Genomic DNA, 17,761 nt, shown 5'->3' on the forward strand with positions numbered 1-17,761 from the left:
GTGGGACAATGACTGAAGCAACTTAGCACGTGTCAAACCAGCGACCGTTAGTGGTCCTGCTCAGCCATTGGTCAGTGCCTAAGTAGGCTCCTCTCCCTCCCCCTCTTGTGTATAAAAGGAGCCTGAATTTGAACTGTGGTAAGACGGTTTTTTTAGACGCTAGGCTGCCATCTTCTCAGTCTGCTAACTTTCCGATTAAAATCATTATTCCTTGTTCCAACAACTCATCTCCCGATTTACTGACCTGTCAGTGCAGCCAGGAGAATGAGCTTGGGCTCGGTTAAGTTTTAATATAATGTCCTCTTTCATTTAGTTTCTTTTCCCCTTCACCTATGTTCCTGTCTTGGCTACAAAATGCTACTCTTCAAGGACTGTTAACTCCCTGACTTCATGTAACAAGATTCAGATACCATATCTACTGTCTTGTGTTTTAATTATCAGAACTTGTGGCCTGAATGTGCCTGATGCTTGGATGCTTGGTCTTCCTTCAAGATAGTATAGATTGTTGCTAGGTTACTGGATTCTTTTCTTGAGTAGTCATTAGCCTACAACAGGTTCCCAAACTCCCATAAAATTCCTTTTCCATTCTTAATCCCCTAGAGTGATTCCTAAACTAACTATCCTACTCTATCCCAATCACTGTCAATGCAGAATGAGGCAGAGGACCCCTGGGAGTTTGGGCATAGCTGCAGGCCCACTTAGCCTCCAATCCTTCAGCCTTTGTCAAAACCTTCACAGACTTTCTGTCCAACTGGTCAGTGTTCTCACCTGTCACCCTCACTTCCTGCCATATGTGCCTTTTCAGGGTCCACAGCACACACCCCCACCCCTCCATGTGCTCCTGACCCAGTATTCAGGGGAGTGAACAAGACTACCTTGCCCTCCCAAAACTGAGATCTCTCTGCTCTCTGAGTACACTCATTATAAAATATAAAATCAGACATGTATTCTGACTAACCCACCTTCTCTCCAAGAAGTAGCAAACTGTTACTTTTTTCTCACTAATTCTCTCTAGGCAGAAATAGGAGTAGCCTTTATGTATGCATTTAGAGCTGGTATACAGCCTTTAGCGGAGAAGGCAATGGCACCCCACTCCAGTACACTTGCCTTGAAAATCCCATGGATGGAGGAGCCTGGCAGGCTGCAGTCCATGGGGTCGCTGAGTTGGACAAGACTGAGCGACTTCACTTTCACTTTTCACTTTCATGCATTGGAGAAGGAAATGGCAACCCACTCCAGTGTCCTTGCCTGGAGAATCCCAGGGATGGGGGATCCTGGTGGGCTGCCGTCTATGGGGTCGTACAGAGTCAGACACGACTGCAGCGACTTAGCAGTAGCAGCAGCATACAGCCTTTGAACTGAGGTATAACTGGTATTGAATGAAATACACAGGCCTTCAGGGTAGAGCCCCCTGGATATGTTCTGCTGTGTGTACCGCTTTGTCACCCCTACCTGATCCAGTGACAGGACAGTCAGTCCCCAGAAAGTTCTCTAGCATCCCTTACAAGTCGATAAACTCTGCACTTAACAAATGTTTTAATTAAATATTACACCCACCCTACAGAGTATTTATAACACAGATGCAGGACTATCTTAGTGGATACTCATCCCCTACCATCCATCGTCAACAAAGACATCATCAGGAGTATTGGGGTCTCCTCCCAACCACCCTCATCCACTGCCCACACCCAGAGGTTGTGACCCAGGTCTGGATTCCTAATCAGTAGTGTTTAGTTTTAGTGTACATATTCCTGACTAATGAGTTCAGAGACAGACCATAGTAATGAGGACTACATAAATATGTAACATGTATATATAGACTTGATTTTTGTCAAGGAAAAGTTTAGAGTTTAGCCTTGTGCCTTGCCTGTAGACCTGTGAGGGGCCACACACTCATGTGGCCCCATTGATGTGTATTGAGAGAACTAAGTTGCCTGTGTGAAATTTGAATCTTATTCTAAGTGTTTTGAAGCACCTTATAAAAAGCACAATCGAATAGGGATTTTAAAAAAAAAAAGGAGAAAGTGAGATAAAGAGCAGATAGGCAAATTGCAAATCAGATGTCAGAACTCTCTTTTTTTTTTCTTTTGAACTTTTTATTTTATATTGTGGTAAAACCAGTTAACAATGTTGTGATAATTTCAGATGAATAGTGAAGGGACTCAGCCATCTATATACATGTGTCCATTCTCCCCCAAACTCCTCTCCCATCCAGGCTGCCACATAACATTGAGCAGAGTTCCATGTGCTATACAATAGGTCCTTATTAGCTGTCCATTTTAAACATAGCAGTGTGTACATGACCATGCCAAACTACTCTCCCTTCCCCCTGGCAATCATAAGTTCGTTTTCTAAGTCTCTTCCTATTTTGTAAGTAAGTTCATTTCTTTCATTTCTTTTTAGATTCAATATATAAGGGATGTCACACGATATTTCTCCTTCTCTGTCTAACTTACTTCACTCAGTATGACGCTCTTTAGATCCATCCATGTTGCTGCAGATGGCATTATTACATTGTTTTTAATGGCTGAGTAATATTCCATTGTATGTAACACAGCTTTTTTTATCCATTCCTCTGTTAACAGACATTAGGTTGCTTCCTTGTCTTCTCTATTGTAAACAGTACCACAATAAACACTGGGGTGCATTTTTCCATTCGGATCATGTTTTTCTCCAGATATGTGCCCAGGAGTGGGATTGCAGGATCATATGGTAGCTCTATTTTTAGTTTTTTAAGGAACCTCCATACTGTTCTCCATAGTGGCTGTACCAATTTATATTCCTACCGACAGTGTAGGAGGGTTCCCTTTCTCCACCCATCTTCAGAGTTTATTGTTTGTGGATTTTTTTTTTTTTTATGACAGCCATTCTGGCTGGTGTGAGGTGATATCTCATTGTAGTTTTGATTTTCATTTCACTAATAGTTTGATAGAAAACCCTTTGTTTTTGGATCTGATCACAGACCTGATGGAGGTGGGTGCGTCCTGGGGCAGAGGAAACATGCCGGTGCTTCAGGGAGACACGGGACTTTCTGAGGAATTTATATAATGAGATAGAAGCATTTAGGGACCTACCGGGGCTCAGGGGTTGTTCTAGACACTGTGGATGCAGCAGTGAAGAAAACAGAGACTTCCTTCGTGGAGGGAAGAGAAAATAAAAGGCGTTTAGTTGACGGTTTCTGAGGAACAAAATAAAGCAAGTGCAGGGCTGCATAGGTTTGCTTTCTACTGGGAGAGTCCAGGTGGTCTGTCGAGGGGTGTGGGGCAGAGGACAAAGTGAAAAGTGAAGGAGGTGTCTGGCGAAAGAGGGAACCAGAAGCCCGAGGCGCCCTGATTGACTAGCGATGACAGGGAGGTCAGTGTTCCTCACAGCTCCCAGGAGGAGGGGCCATGCCTGAAGGGCCACAGGGGAGATAGAAGGAGCAAGGGGAGAAAGTGGCCCCGAGCCTGCCTTGTAGGGCAGGGCAGGCAGGTTTGAGGAGGTTCAGAATTGGCTAGTGTGAATGCTCTTGGTGGACTCTGGGCTGTAGGGTGGTCTAGATGTCCTGTACTTGGCCCTGTGGTGATTTGGAGCTGGAAATGTTGGCTTGGAGGGAGAGTTTGATAAAGGAGGTGGGCGGTGGGTGAAGGGAGGAGCTCCGTGTTGGTTGATTGGCAGATGAAAGATGTGCTTTTGGGGAGTCACCACCTCTCTCTGGGTATTAGTAACCCTGGGAGGGGCAGTCTCTCCAGGATGAGCAAGGTCCCCCCAAATGCCAAAACATCCTAAAGTACAGAAAGTAAAAAGAGGCCAGGGCAGGACTAGGGTAGGATAAGGTTGACAGACTGTGAAGGCCAGTCCTGTGGGGTCTTCTGGCCAAGCATAAGCTTTGATTCTGGGTGGGCCAGTCAACCTGGAAGGTAGCCTGTGGCTTTGGCCACGTTCAGATGCACAGGTCCCAGTAATCTTTGCCGATTGATGAAACTGCCTTCTTGGCTATCAGTGACTTTCAGACTCAACCTGAGTCTCTTCGCTGGAAGCCTCCGAGTCCTACTAACAAGCTAAAACCATCTGGTTTTAGTCTTTCTCTCCCAGTAAACCATCAGTTTTATGGGGGAGGAACTCATCTTACTTTCTTGTTCCTTGTGCTTAGGACAGAGTTCCAGGTTCCTTTTGGTAAATCAGCATAAGCTACTTAATTTAAGCCAGCCTTGCCTTCAAAAGGAAGAATCCGCAAAGGGCCTGGGGCCGTGGGGTCTGCATACAGATTCCTGCTGGTCTGATCTGTGGTTCCCAGTGAGGCTGCACTTGAGGACCACCAAGAAAGCTAATGGAGATGCTGGTGCCTGGAGTGGGGACCTGCTTGCTGGTGATGCTCACAGAGCAAGCCTGGACTGGCAGCAGCACCATGGAAATGCAGAACCTGAGGTCCCCCAGATGTGCTGAGTTACCATCAGTATGTTGGCAAGATCTTCAGAGATCTATATGCCCTGGAAGTTGGGGACGTGGCCTCCTTGAATGACCTTCCATCTTTCTCCCACAGTGTTAGCTGGTGTCGATGTCAGACCGGGAAATTGCCGTTCAGGGCAGCCTGTGCCCTGCGCTGCTTGTTTCAAGCAGATGGGCTGGAAGTTCGGTCAGGTTTCTTGGAGAAAATCTGGAAGCTGACCCAGAACACGATGTCCCACCCCATGTGCAAATAAACCCCAAGGTCTTCCATCTCCCTCTCCCGAGGACTTAGCCCAGGCAAGGGGTAAGATGCCAAGCCCTAGGCCCACACTGGGCTTCAGTGGCAGGGAGGGTCACAGGTTACTGGCACTTAATGAACTAATCAATATTTTGCTGCAGACCAAGATTGCCATACATGCAGGGCATTCAGCCATTCGGGGTCCTCGCAGGGGCCTGTCACAACTGCTTCTACAAGCTCGTCTCTGATTCCGAAGCTGAGGATTCTTGCCTTTGAGTGAGGACCTGCAGGCAGAAGCATAATATGCCAGTGAAAGTGCAGGAAGGAACAACTTAGCCTTCTGCTCATTTTTGCATCTCTATTTCGTCTGTAATACACACCATATAAGAGTGTAACATGTCGGGCCTGTGCATACTTTTCAACATTTGAAAGCCATCTTTACAGGGCCCTCCTGCTGGAAGGTATTCCACATGAGGGTCTCAGCTTGGATTGGGCAAAGCAAAGTGTGTGACCATCACTGTTCCCCACTTGTCCCTCAACTCTGTTCACCACCCCCCTTCACTTCGTGCTCACATTCTTTCCAAGAGAGACGAATGGCAGATTTAGCAGTTGTAAGGTGGTTGGGTTGAGCTATGCTTGACATACTTCAGAAATGGAAAGGAAATTGGAGGAAACCTTTGGTGAGCGTATAGAATACCTGAGAAACAAAATGAGTGTCTCTTTTTCTGTTTAGCAGCGTAGAAGGAGTAAAAGGAAGAAAAGGAATTGGAAGAATGCTTCCACATCTGCAGAGTTGGATTCCTTGTCCCCATCCTCATTGGAGCCCTGTAGTCTGAGTTCACTTGCAAACTCTGGGCTCCAGGACACAGCTCCATGCCAAAGCCCAGCTCAGCAGGGTAGTCCCACTCACCAGCCAGGCCTGCCTCCAAGTATGGGCAAAATACCACTGGAGGCTATGGGGCACCCTCTGCAAGGCGAGGCTGCAGGAGAGGCAGAAGCAGCCACAGGCACCGAGTTTCTAAGCAGCCCGGCACCTCAGGACCAGACTCTGGGAGGAGCCCTCCCAGAAGGAAATGACCACCAGTCCCCGAGCCCCTCCACGGGTGAAGATCTCCCCACTTCTGCCAGTAAAGGCTCTCCTAGGGAGAAGGATACTGCCCAGGAGCTCTTGTTGCCTGAGCCAAAGGCGGACACCTCCAAGCCCAGGAAAGAGCTGCAGACCACTGAGCAGCTGGCCAGGGCTCCTGCCTCTGGGGTGAGTTAGTTCTGGGGTGAGTTAGGGGAGTGATGACCAGGGTAGGCCTGCCGTGTCTCAACACCTTGCTGTGCAGTGCGGTTCTGACAACACTTCACTGTCTGGGAAGGGAGTCCACTTGGACTTGCTTCTTGGGAGGGGGGCTGTGGGAGGGGCTATGCCTCTACCCTGAGCTGCTGACCCCTGTTCCTGGGCTGGTGGCAGAGGCTGACCCTCATGCCACTGAGTCCAAGTTTCCCTGTGCATTTTGTCATTTTGGCCCTAATGTTTTGGTGCTTTATTTCTTCCAGGCAAGTGATGCTGCAGCTGAGCCAGCTGGTTCAGTGGAAGGAGCTAAAAAAGATGTTAAAGATAAGACTGAGGAAATGAAAGAGCCACCCACAAGCGTCCCTGCTTCCCGAAACCACCGCCAGGTAAAGCGTCTTGTGCCTGCCTGGTCGCCTTTCCAGGATGCCCTCCCCATCCTTGCTGTCCATCCCATGGGCTGCTCCTTTTAGTCCCGTTCCTTCCGCAGCTTAATCATTTGGTGAATATGTGTTAGGTGCTGGGAGTATAGCCATGAATGAGACTAGTTCTTGCCTTTGGGAGCTCACATTCTAGTGGGGAGAAAGACATGCAAAGCCAGACTGTGTGAAATGCCCTGGAGAGAAGTACGGCAAGGGACTGAGGTGGGTGCCAGTCAGGGCCTCTCCAAGGAGAACTCAAAGAGTGACAGGCAAGCCACGTGCCTATCTCGGGACATGCAAAGGCCCTAAGGGAGAGTGTGGTGGGATTGTTTAGGGGGCAGCAGGAAATCTGCTTCTCCCAAGAGCAGGTGAAGGGAAGAGAGGCCGGGGTTGGGGCTGGGGTTAACGATGTTGGGACAGGAGTCCTTGGAGCCTGTGGTGGGTGGACCAGATGCCGTTTAAAGCTTCTGAGCAGGGAAGGGATGTGACCAGTCTGGCGACTGTGACAAGCGTCCTATGTTGGGGGCAAGCATGGAGCCTGGTCTAAAGGTTGGGGTTTGGGTGCCTGTTCCAGGAAATTGCAACCAAGGACCAGACGGCTCATCCTGGAGGGAAAACAAGTGAAAATGAGAAAGCCAAGCCAAAGAACCTGAAGAGGCCAGAGGGGAATAACGGAAATAATGCAGCCCCTGTGAAAAATGAGAAGGAGCAAAGGAACCAGAGCACACAGCGAGCTAAGGAGAGGTGGGTGCAACTGGCTCAGGAAGGCACAGGCCTGGCCCCCACCCAGCACTGGGGCTGGAAAGGGCTACACCACCCCAAAGGAGATTCCCAAGCTGCCTTTTTGTTGACTCGCAGTGCAAAGAGCAACGCTCAGGAGGTAGGCAGGGGAGGGGCATCTGTCCCAATTCCTCAATTGGTTGAAATGCGCCATCACATGGTCTCTGGGGACCTGGAGCAGCATGGACCTTACAGAAGTCAGGAGAGAGGCAGTCATGCCCCAGAGTACTCAGTCACCCCCTCCCACCACCCCTCTTTGGAGCTGGGCAGAGATCACCCCACCCTGTGCCCACTGTCCTCCTCCACCATAGACGGAGAGCCAAGGGGACCCACATGGTGGGCAGTCTATCTGAAATGTGGGCTCTCTTGCACTTTGCTAGGGTGTGTGTTAGTGCACGCCCAGAAACAAGATTGTGTGTGCACATGTATGCCTGCATGTGTGTGTGTGGAGAGGGAGTAGAGAGACCAGATCTAATCAGTGTTTTCTTCTGTGACTTTCCCCCAGCCTGCTGAGCTCCGCAGAAGGAATCATGGTGTACTTCCATGCTATCATTTCTAAACATTTTGGATTCAACCCCGATCAACACAAAGTATATGTTAGGGGCGGGAAAGAACTTGGGAAGCCTGCATGGAATCAAAATGTTTGCGAAATGCACTACAGCAAGTAAGTATATCCCAGTTGGCCCATAAGGAAATGTACAGAATGTCCAGTCTTTGAAATATATTGAAATCATAATTCTGACCAAGTTGATTAATTCTTATAACTTTTGAAAGATGAATATTTCAAAAAACTCTTCCCTATAATGCAGTTCTTTGTCATCCTTCATCTGGGTCTTCTTTCTGTCTCCGTGTGGAAGTGAGCCTTGATCTAGAAGCATCCCTTCTTTCAGCATAGATTTATAGCATTAGGTCTGCACTCCATGTTGTGTTTGAGAAGAATGAACGTTTCTGGGAGAGGATTTTCACATAACCAGCTGCTGTCTGTTTATTCACAGAGACTTACATGAGAACGGGTCCCTCATTGAAGGCAGCACCACCATTTCCAAGCAGCACATGGATAAACCCATTCCTTACAAGTACGTTATCTGCCGAGGCAAGAACTCTGTGGAGTATGAGTTCATCTACAAAGAACAGCCAAAGAAAGGCGAGCATGTGAACCGCTGTCTGCGAGTGAAATCTTCCCTTCTGGACTCTGGAGGTAAGCCAAAGACTCTTGATCGATCAGCCTCTGAAGCTGGACGATACTCTCTGGAACAAAGGCTTTCCTTGTCCTCTGTGGGTGTTCTTTGCTTGGCATTGGCCCTGTCGTACCTCCCAGCTTTATGTTTTCTAAGCCTGAGCTTGGCAGCATGCTTCTGATCAGTTTAACTTAAGCACTCACAAGAGTAAACAAGGTAGCAGATGTTTTCTAAGGGAAAGGAGAGAGGGTGGATCCTCTGAGAAGTGAGGGGACTGGGGCGTGGAGAGGCAGCAGTGGTTCTTTACCATCTGAGCTACTATTAGATAAAGCCTACTTAATATTAAAGTTCTTGTTTATAAAGATTGATCTGTCAGCTTTTGAGAGATGGACCAGTCTGTCACCAAGACCAGGTGCTTTATTTTGTTTGTTTTTTGAGGGTGCATAAAACAGTTTTATTATATTCATTACTTCTGTAGGTTAGCAGTTTGGATGGAGCACAGCAGGGCTGGCTGGTTTCTGCTCTCTGATGTCTGGAGTCTCAGCTAGGCAGGATTGAAAGCTGGGAGTGACTTGATGAAATCGTCTGGACGGGTCTTTGCCATTGAAGCTGCCCATGGCAGGGATCTCTGTTGGGTGTCTGACAGCAGTAGAGGTCAATGGGGGCAGATGCTTGATTATCTTGAACTGGCCCAAAGAGAGAAGAAACTAGAGTTGTGTTGTCTTCTTAAATGTGCCCAAGTGTTGACTTGATTGCCTGCCTTTGCAAGACTCTCTTCTATATGGGCTGATTGCAGAGTCCCATGATCGTTTCTGACTTTGCCCTGCACTTGCTGGATGATCCAAACTGGCTGTTTCCATGCTTGAGATGACCCCTCATCAGACAAGAGCCGGTGCTAAACTAGTCTTTGCAGAAGACATGGTAGTGATTTGGGACGGCAGGTCCCCTTTGCTCTTATTTAAGAAGCACTGCCTTAGTCACTTCAGATTTATCTGGCTGGTTCCTGGTACTTAAGCTGTCAAACCAGATAGAGATGCATTTTTTAATATGAGCCAGTCATTTTAAAGTCCGTTAAAAAGATTTTCTTTTCTTCTTTCTTTCTTTTATTGAAGTATAGTTAGTTGTTGTTTTAGCTTCAGGTGTACAGCAAAATTATTCAGTTATTTATTTTTTTCAGATTTTTTCCTTTATTAGCTTATTACAAGATATTGAATATATTTCCCTGTGCTATTACATTAAATCCTTGTTGCTTACCTGTTTTATATATAGGTATGTACCTCTTAACCCTATACTCCTAATTTATCCTCCCCCCACCTACTTTCCCGATTGGTAACCATGTTGGTTTACTTTGTGTGTGAATCTGTTTCTGTTTTGTAAATAGATTAATTTGTATTATTTTTTGATTCCACATATAAGTGATATCATATAATATTTGTTTTTCTCTGTCTGACTTAATATGATAATGTCTAGGTCCATCCAGTTGCTGCATATGGCAATATTTCATTCTCTTTTAATGACTGAGCAATATTCCAGTGTGTATATGTGTGTATGTGTGTATATCATGTCTTCTCTATCCATTCATCTGTTGATGGACACCTAGGTTGCTTTCATGCTGGGTTATTGTAAATAACATTGGGGTGCATGTATCTTTTTAAAATAGAGTTTTCCTGTTTTATGGATATATGCCTAGGAATAGGATTGCTGGATTATATGGTGGCCCTATTTTTAGTCTTTTGAGGAAACTCCATACTGTTTTCCATAGTGGCTGCACCAGTTTACATTCCCATCAACAGTGCAGGAGAATTCCCTTTTCTTTACTCCCTCTCCAGCATTTATCCGTTGATTTTTGATAATGACCACTCTGACCTGTGTGAGGTGATACTTCATTGAAGTTTTGATTTGCATTCCTCTAATAATTAGTGATGTTGAGCATCTTTTCATATGCCTGTTGACCCTCTGTATGTCTTATTTGAATAAGTGTCTATTAAGTCTTCTGCCCATTTTTGGACTGGGTTGTTTATTTTTTGATTGAATTGTATGAACTGTTCATTAAACAGATTTTTAAGTTGGAGAGTTAACTCAGAATTGCCAAAAACTTTATTTTTTAGATGCTTTCTTAATCATGATATTGTACTAAATAGAGTTTTTTTTTTTACTCTGGGTCTTCAATGCTGCATAGACTTTGTCTAGTTGTGGCAAGCAGGGGCTTCTCTCTAGTTGCTGTGCTTGGGCTTCTCATTGCAGGGACTTCTCTTGTTGCAGAAGATGGGCTTTAGGGTTCATGGGCTTTAGTAGTTGAGGTGCATGGGCTTAGTTGCTCCCTGGCATGTGGAATCTTCCCATAACAGTGATTGAACATGTGTCCTCTGTATAGGTACATGAATTCTTTACCACTGGACCACCAGGGAAGTCCAAGTTTTTCAGTAATTACATTTTGCAAGCTTTTAAAAAGAAATCAGTGTTAGAACTTTTCCTTCCTTGTTGCAAAAGTCCACGGGCACTTTGGTTACTTCTTGGTGTGGGCTGTCCTATTTAGATGTTCTGTTGGTAGACTGACCTTAGAGCTCCCTGGAAGATGGTACCTGGGTTGGTTGGGTTAAATCAGGCATTTTAAGCAGGAAGGAGGTGAGTCATAATAACCAATGGAAGGGCTGATTGGAAGGCCAAGGAGGGTCTTCATTGGCTTCTGAGGGTCTGGAGGTCACTTGGACCCAGGTGAGGAGGTGCCCCAGCCCCTAACATCATCCATGATTTGTGAGGAGTGTCCGGAAGGCAGTGGAATTTTGTGCATTGAGGAAAGTTTTGTAATTTGCTCCATTTGGTGTGATGGTGGTTTATCTATGTTAAATACATTTAGTTTTCATTAATCCCAATAAACAGAGAGATGTCTTCCCTCCCCTCTTCCTCCTTCTAAGCCTCTTGTGAGCACTCTCATTGGTAGAAGCCACTGTTGCAGGGCAGGCAGAATGGAGATTCTGGGCTCCACCTCGTGATGCAGGGAGACCAGAGGGCAGATGTGTGTGCTGCTGGCAGAAACAGCCGTCACTGGCACTCTGTCTGTTCCATTGTCTTTTGCGTTGTGCTGTGTTTTGCCTGAAACTGATTCTGCTGTGTCTGTTCCTCACCCACCCTCTCAGCCTCTTTGCTTTTGTCCCAACTCCTCAGTTTTCTCTCAGATCCAGCTGTTACAGTCACATCCCTGTTTTGCTGAACTTTAGTTGGTTTGGTTTTTTTTGGGGGGGGGGCAAGTTGGGGGTGGAGGGCTTTACTGTGCAACATGGGGGAATCTTCATTGCCAGACCAAGGATTGAACCTATGCCCTCTACAGTGGAAGTGTGGAGTCCTAACCAGTGCACCACCAGGGAATTCCCAGTCTGATAATCTTTAATGGATGAATTTAGCCCCCTGGCATGAACTGTGACCATCAACGGAAGACTCACTTTTGACAAATTACCTTATCTTTCTGTCTACCTTGTTTTCCTTGTGCTTTTTTGTGCTTTTTCTAGCTTTTGGATGTTTTCTCTTTTCTCTATGAGGTTGGAACTTAAATATTTTATTTCTAATCTTCTAGTAGATTCTTTGAGACCAAGACCGTTAATGTCCATCCCTGCCCCACTGTCCTGGGGTCGAGGGTGTCCCATGCCAGGACCCTGACTGGTGCTCCCCCCACCTCCATGGCACTAGCCATCCCAGGCCAGCAGCTTTCACTCACCTTTTCTCTGGAAGAATGTTTGGAGCAGGGAAAGCTTCCACAGGAGCTGACGCTTGAGGTCAGATCCAAATAGTGATTCCGAGTTATCGTTGGGCAGGGCTGGGATGGGGCAGGGATGTGTGAGCAGGGCCTTCCAGCAAAGACAACAGGTTGGGCAACAAGAAGCAGGAGGCTTGTTCAGAGGCTTGACTTGCTGATTTTCATGGCTATTTTTATGCACTTGTGTTGCCTCTGGTGTCTTACTGACCTCTTTTCCTTCTAATTAGTTGACAATTGATTTTCCTGGGTTTTCTGGTCTGCACTCACATCATTTCAGCTGGTTATAAGAGCAAGCACGAGTTCAACCCTTGCCCCATGTCTAGTGCTGTTTTGTCCGCTGTGTGACCTGTACCATCCTTCATGAGGTGGTTATCACTGTTCCCAGGACAGAGGAAATGAGCCCTTGCACCAAGTAACATACCAAAATGGTGCACAATTCCTAGTGAGTGATGCAGTTTCAGTATGAAATTTTTGACCTTCATGTGGTAATTTTCTAAGGAACTCACGTACCAAGTGTGCTGAGCCATCTGGTTCAACAAAGGCATGTTTCAAGTACTTTCAGTGTAGTTGCAGGGTGTCTTGGTTACTTGTCCTAAATATCTGTGCTACCTCTGGTATCAAGCCCCATGTTGCTCATCTACGGCTGGGTACCCAGATGGAGTGAGTACTGGCTGCATTCTGTTTACCACATTCTGTAATTTTCCTGTCTTTCTTCTCTTCTTTGGCTCCTTCATTCCCTTCTTTGATTCCTTCATCTTGTTTCTTCTGGTCAAGATCAACCTTCCAGGGTGGAGTGTTCAGGTCTAGTGGGTTTCAATGCCCCTAAGTATAATATTCTCTTTACTCTTAGACTGGCATCAGTATGATGATATAATTTGTATGAAGCCCCCTGGGCCACTTCAGAAATTGATGAATCATATAACAGATGGTACGAGGAAAGACTTGGTGAAAGGGAAGCAGTTCTCAGCTGCAGTCATGCTGGATCGCATCTTCAGCATTCTTGAAACCTGGAATGCCATCAATTTAAAGAACTTTTTCACCCAGTTCCAGCAGTTCTATAATGTCATTCGTGTGCCCATGATCTATGAAGGAGAAGAACAGCCATGGATTTCTCTACAGTATGAAGAGAAGAAGGTACCAGGGGTGTCAGCAACATCTCCCTTTTCTGTCTCCTGGGCATTCAGCATCACCTCACCATCTAGTGGCCAGATGACTCCAAGACTCAGTGGATGGGGATGGATGGGAGCAGGCTATTTCAGCCTCTTGTCTCCTAGCACCACCTCTAGGGAATTCTTTGTCCTCCTCATTTTTTGTCTCCTCCCACGTCCTCACTAGGGCTTCCCTGGCGGCTCAGATGGTAAAGAATCTGCCTGCATTGCAGGAGACCTGGGTTCAATCCTGGGATTGGGAAGATCCCCTGGAGAAGGGAATGACAACTCACTCCAGTTTTCTTGACAAGAAAATCCCATGGACAGAGGAGCTTGGCAGGCTACAGTCCATGGGGTTACAAAGAGTAGGACACAACTGAGGGACTAACACTTTCAGTTTCAACTCCTCTAGACCCACCTCCATTCCTTGTCCCACCCTTCCCCTCCACTACCTGGTCCCACTTCCTCACCTGCCCTCTACTGGTCCTACCTCCTCACCTGCCCTTTCCTTCCACGACAAGAAGACTGGCATCCTCCTCCACGGCATCTCCAGCTACTGTGTGGTATGGCTTAAGCATTTTTGAGACAGAACTGGAGCCACGTCTGAGATGACTAGTGAACTCTTATAAGGCTCAGGACCCCAACCTGAGATCCTCTCCAGCATGCTGAGGCCTCTGGATGTACCACTGGTGGTACCTCCCAAAGTCCCAGGGCAAGGGGATGCTCAGGGTTTAGTGGGGAGGCAGGTAGAGGGTGACTCCTCCCCAGAGATTTCCCTGCCCCTCATTCCTCAGGGCCCTACCCAGCTCACAGGAAACGAAGCTCAGTGACGGGCAGGTCCTGACACCTCTGGTGGGTTCAACGCCATGGTCGTGTGTTTTCCTTTTCTCCTGGGACCAGGTGAGGAAGCACCTGTGGGAGTGTTTGACAAAGAAAATGGCACCATTTCTGAAAACCGGTGGGGACCCTCTGCCTGAAGACTGCCCAGTGAAGAGTAAATTGAGAATGGGCATGATTGTCCTTCTGTTAGTGGAAAAATTCAACTTCCTCTTACCGGAAAAAGACCTGGCCTCACTCTGTCACCTCCTTCACTCAGATGCCACATCACCAGATGCCTTTTGCAGGGACCTGAAACACATCTTTGAAACATCTCAGAGGTAGTGTGTGTGTGTGTAAAGATTTCCTAGCTCTCTAATGGTGTTTATCTGATTATAAAAATAAGAGCTTGTCATAGAATAGATGAAAACATACAAGAAAAAAATGACCTGTAATTTTACCACTCACTATTGTCATTTCAGTGTTTATCAGTCTAGCCTTTTTCTAGTCTATGTACTGTTTTTCATTTTATTACATATTCTATTGAATACTTGCTTTTGAGAGGCTTTGAGATGTATCTCTTTGAGGAGATACCCCTTGTCCAAGGTAAGGAGCAGCGGCTGCACTTTGCTGGAGCAGCCGTGAAGAGATACCCCACGTCCAAGGTAAGAGAAACCCAAGTAAGACGGTAGGTGTTACAAGAGGGCATCAGAGGGCAGACACACTGAAACCATAGTCACAGAAAACTAGTCAATCTAATCACACTAGGACCACAGCCTTGTCTAACTCAATAAAACTAAGCCATGCCCGTGGGGCCACCCAAGACGGGCGGGTCATGGTGGAGAGGTCTGACAGAATGTGGTCCACTGGAGAAGGGAATGGCAAACCACTTCATATTCTTGCCTTGAGAACCCCATGAACAGTATGAAAAGGCAAAACGATAGGATACTGAAAGAGGAACTCCCCAGGTCAGTAGGTGCCCAATATGCTACTGGAGATCAGTGGAGAAAGAATGAAGGGATGGAGCCAAAGCAAAAACAATACCCAGTTGTGGATGTGACTGGTGATAGAAGCAAGGTCCGATACTGTAAAGAGCAATATTGCATAGGAACCTGGAACGTCAGGTCCATGAATCAAGGCAAATTGGAAGTGGTCAAACAAGAGATGGCAAGAGTGAATGTTGACATTCTAGGAATCAGCAAACTGAAATGGACTGGAATGGGTGAATTTAACTCAGATGACCATTATATCTACTACTTTGGGCAGGAATCCCTCAGAAGAAATGGAGTAGCCATCATGGTCAACAAAAGAGTCCGAAATACAGTACTTGGATGCAATCTTAAAAATGACAAAATAATCTCTGTTCGTTTCCAAGGCAAACCATTCAGTATCACAGTAATCCAAGTCTATGCCCCAATCAGTAACGCTGAAGAAGCTGAACGGTTCTGTGAAGACCTACAAGACCTTTTAGAACTAACACCAAAAAAAGATGTCCTTTTCATTATAGGGGACTGGAATGCAAAAGTAGGAAGTCAAGAAACACCTGGAGTAACAGGCAAATTTGGCCTTGGAATACGGAATGAAGCAGGGCAAAGACTAATAGAGTTTTGCCAAGAAAATGCACTGGTCATAACAAACACCCTCTTCCAACAACACAAGAGACGACTCTACACATGGACATCACCAGATGGTCAACATCGAAATCAGATTGCTTATATTCTTTGCAGCCAAAGATGGAGAAGCTGTATACAGTCTGCAAAAACAAGACCGGGAGCTGACTGTGGCTCAGATCATGAACTCCTTATTGCCAAATTCAGACTTAAATTGAAGAATGTAGGGAAAACCACTAGATCATTCAGGTATGACCTAAATCAAATCCCTTATGATTATACAGTGGAAGTGAGAAATAGATTTAAGGAACTAGATCTGATAGATAGAGTGCCTGATGAACTATGGACTGAGGTTCGTGACATTGTGCAGGAGACAGGGATCAAGACCATCCCCATGGAAAAGAAATGCAAAAAAGCAAAATGGCTGTGTGGGGAGGCCATACAAATAGCTGTGAAAAGAAGAGAAGCAAAGGAGAAAAGGAAAGCTATAAGCATCTGAATGCAGAGTTCCAAAGAATAGCAAGAAGAGATAAGAAAGCCTTCCTCAGCAATCAATGCAAAGAAATAGAGGAAAACAACAGATTGGGAAAGACTAGAGATCTCTTCAAAAAAATTCAAGATACCAAGGGAACATTTCATGCAAAGATGGGCTTGATAAAGGACAGAAATGGTATAGACCTAACAGAAGCAGAAGATATTAAGAAGAGGTGGCAAGAATACACAGAACTGTACAAAAAAGATCTTCACGACCCAGATAATCACGATGGTGTGATCACCCACCTAGAGCCAGACATCCTGGAATGTGAAGTCAAGTGGGCCTTAGAAAGCATCACTACAAACAAAGCTAGTGGAGGTGATGGAATTCTATTTCACATCCTGAAAGATGATGCTGTGAAAGTGCTCCACTCAATATGCCAGCAAATTTGGAAAAACTCAGCAGTGGCCACAGGACTGGAAAAGGCCAATTTTCATTCGAATCCCAAAGAAAGGCAATGCCAAAGAATGTGCAAACTACCACACAATTGCACTTATCTCACATGCTAGTAAAGTAATGCTGAAAATTCTCCAAGCCAGGCTTCAGCAATACGTGAACCGTGAACTTCCAGATATTCAAGCTGGTTTTAGAAAAGGCAGAGGAACCAGAGATCAAATTGCCAACATCCGCTGGATCATGGAAAAAGCAAGAGAGTTCCAGAAAAATATCTATTTCTGCTTTATTGACTATGCCAAAGCCTTTGACTGTGTGGATCACAATAAACTATGGAAAATTCTGAAAGAGATGGGAATACCAGACCACCTGACCTGCCTCTTGAGAAATTTGTATGCAGGTTAGGAAGCAACAGTTAGAACTGGACATGGAACAACAGACTGGTTCCAAATAGGAAAAGGAGTACGTCAAGGCTGTATCTTGTCACCCTGCTTATTTAACTTATATGCAGAGTACATCATGAGAAACGCTGGGCTGGAAGAAGCACAAGCTGGAATCAAGATTGCTGGGAGAAATATCAATAACCTCAGATATGCAGATGACACCACCCTTATGGCAGAAAGTGAAGAGGAACTAAAAAGCCTCTTGATGAAAGTGAAAGAGGAGAGTTTCAAGTTGGCTTAAAACTCAACATTCAGATAACTAAGATCATGGCATCTGGTCCCATCACTTCATGGGAAATAGACAGGGAAACAGTGTCAGACTTTATCTTTTGGGGCTCCGAAATCACTGCAGATGGTGACTGCAGCCATGAAATTAAAAGACACTTACTCCTTGGAAGAAAAGTTATGACCAACCTAGATAGCATATTAAAAAGCAGAGACATTACTTTGCCAACAAAGGTCCGTCTAGTCAAGGCTATGGTTTTTCCAGTGGTCATGTATGGATGTGAGAGTTGGACTGTGAAGAAAGCTGAGCGCCGAAGAATCGATGCTTTTGAACCATGGTGTTGGAGAAGACTCTTGAGAGTCCCTTAGACTGCAAGGAGATCCAACCAGTCCATTCTGAAGGAGATCAGTCCTGGGTGTTCTTTGGAAGGAATGATGCTAAAGCTAAAACTCCAGTACTTTGGCCACCTCATGCGAAGAGTTGACTCATTGGAAAAGACTCCGATGCTGGGAGG

The 17,761-nt window shown here is 45.9% G+C and overlaps 1 protein-coding gene across 7 annotated transcripts in view; it reads left to right on the plus strand.

Moving 5' to 3' along the window:
* The window catches only part of LOC129648729 (E3 ubiquitin-protein ligase RNF213-like), a 121,205-nt gene that overhangs the window by 22,415 nt on the left and 81,029 nt on the right, over window positions 1-17,761 (plus strand). For 4 of the 7 annotated variants that reach the window (XR_008712855.1, XM_055575313.1, XM_055575317.1 and 1 more), the window contains 7 exons: window positions 5,400-5,921; window positions 6,212-6,334; window positions 6,942-7,111; window positions 7,653-7,811; window positions 8,143-8,345; window positions 12,927-13,210; window positions 14,125-14,381. Coding sequence is in view for 6 of the 7 variants with exons in the window: in XM_055575313.1 (XP_055431288.1) it covers window positions 5,400-5,921; window positions 6,212-6,334; window positions 6,942-7,111; window positions 7,653-7,811; window positions 8,143-8,345; window positions 12,927-13,210; window positions 14,125-14,381 (1,718 nt within the window). In the remaining variant the exon portion in view is untranslated. The remainder of the gene's footprint in view (window positions 1-5,399; window positions 5,922-6,211; window positions 6,335-6,941; window positions 7,112-7,652; window positions 7,812-8,142; window positions 8,346-12,926; window positions 13,211-14,124; window positions 14,382-17,761) is intronic. The other 3 variants (XM_055575316.1, XM_055575318.1, XM_055575319.1) reach the window with 2 other exon arrangements.

The sequence above is a fragment of the Bubalus kerabau genome, chromosome 4 (assembly GCF_029407905.1).
Source record: "Bubalus kerabau isolate K-KA32 ecotype Philippines breed swamp buffalo chromosome 4, PCC_UOA_SB_1v2, whole genome shotgun sequence".
Classification (NCBI taxonomy): Eukaryota; Metazoa; Chordata; class Mammalia; order Artiodactyla; family Bovidae; genus Bubalus; species Bubalus kerabau.